The sequence below is a fragment of the Rhincodon typus genome, chromosome 10, assembly GCF_021869965.1.
Source record: "Rhincodon typus isolate 14 chromosome 10, sRhiTyp1.1, whole genome shotgun sequence".
In the NCBI taxonomy this organism is placed as follows: Eukaryota; Metazoa; Chordata; class Chondrichthyes; order Orectolobiformes; family Rhincodontidae; genus Rhincodon; species Rhincodon typus.
Genome location: NC_063341.1, coordinates 76,317,246 through 76,317,966, shown reverse-complemented (window position 1 = coordinate 76,317,966; position 721 = coordinate 76,317,246). Strand labels below are relative to the sequence as shown.

General features: G+C 55.3%; 1 protein-coding gene across 1 annotated transcript in view; it reads right to left on the bottom strand.

Moving 5' to 3' along the window:
- The window catches only part of samd13 (sterile alpha motif domain containing 13), a 151,987-nt gene that overhangs the window by 150,146 nt on the left and 1,120 nt on the right, over positions 1-721 (bottom strand). The window contains 1 exon segment of the mRNA XM_048602154.1: positions 2-466. Within this exon segment, the coding sequence (XP_048458111.1) occupies positions 2-463 (462 nt within the window). The 5' untranslated portion in view covers positions 464-466.

Here is a 721-nt window from a genome sequence, read left to right as displayed (position 1 = left end):
CCTCCTCCTCCGCTTGCTCCCCAGGCCCTGGAGCGGAATGCTGCTCACTGGGGCTGGAGTATCTGGCGGGTTGCTGCTGGTAGCTGAGGTGTTGCGGTTGCGGCGGGTGGCGCCTCTGGTTCCGCTGCAGGAGCTCGCTGACGGCCTGAACGATGCTCCGGGAGCCCGTTGCCGGGGTCACCGAGCCCGGAGCGCCATCCTCGGGGCTTGCGGGGGCCGCTTTCTTCCTCTGCTTGTTCTTGTACCACTTGGCCGCGTTGCGGTAGCTGTTGGAGCCTTTGTAAGCCACTTTGATGACTAGCTCGGCCCGGACCAGCTTCTCCAGCTGCTGCTGGGTCTCGGCCGGGGAGAGCCCGTGTTTGCGCTCAATCATCCGGCAGATGCGCTCCACATCAGGCCGAGCCTTGCGGGTCCGTAAAGAGTCAATAGTCTCCAGGATCCACTCTTTGTACTGCATCTCCATCGCCTCCAACAAAAAGATAGACAGACGGGGAGGAGATTGGAATAAAAATCACTGAATACACAACTTGCAGAAAATAAATAAATAAATAAAACAAACGCCAGAGAAAAAGACGCGTGTTGCTTGCAAAATGAAAACTGATTTTCTCTCTCTCTCTCTTCCAAAATAACTCAAAAAAAGAGAGAAAGAAAGGCGGAAGATCAGTTGTACGCCTGCGTATCCAACAACCCCCCCCTCCTTTCCCCAACACTTCCAACGCAA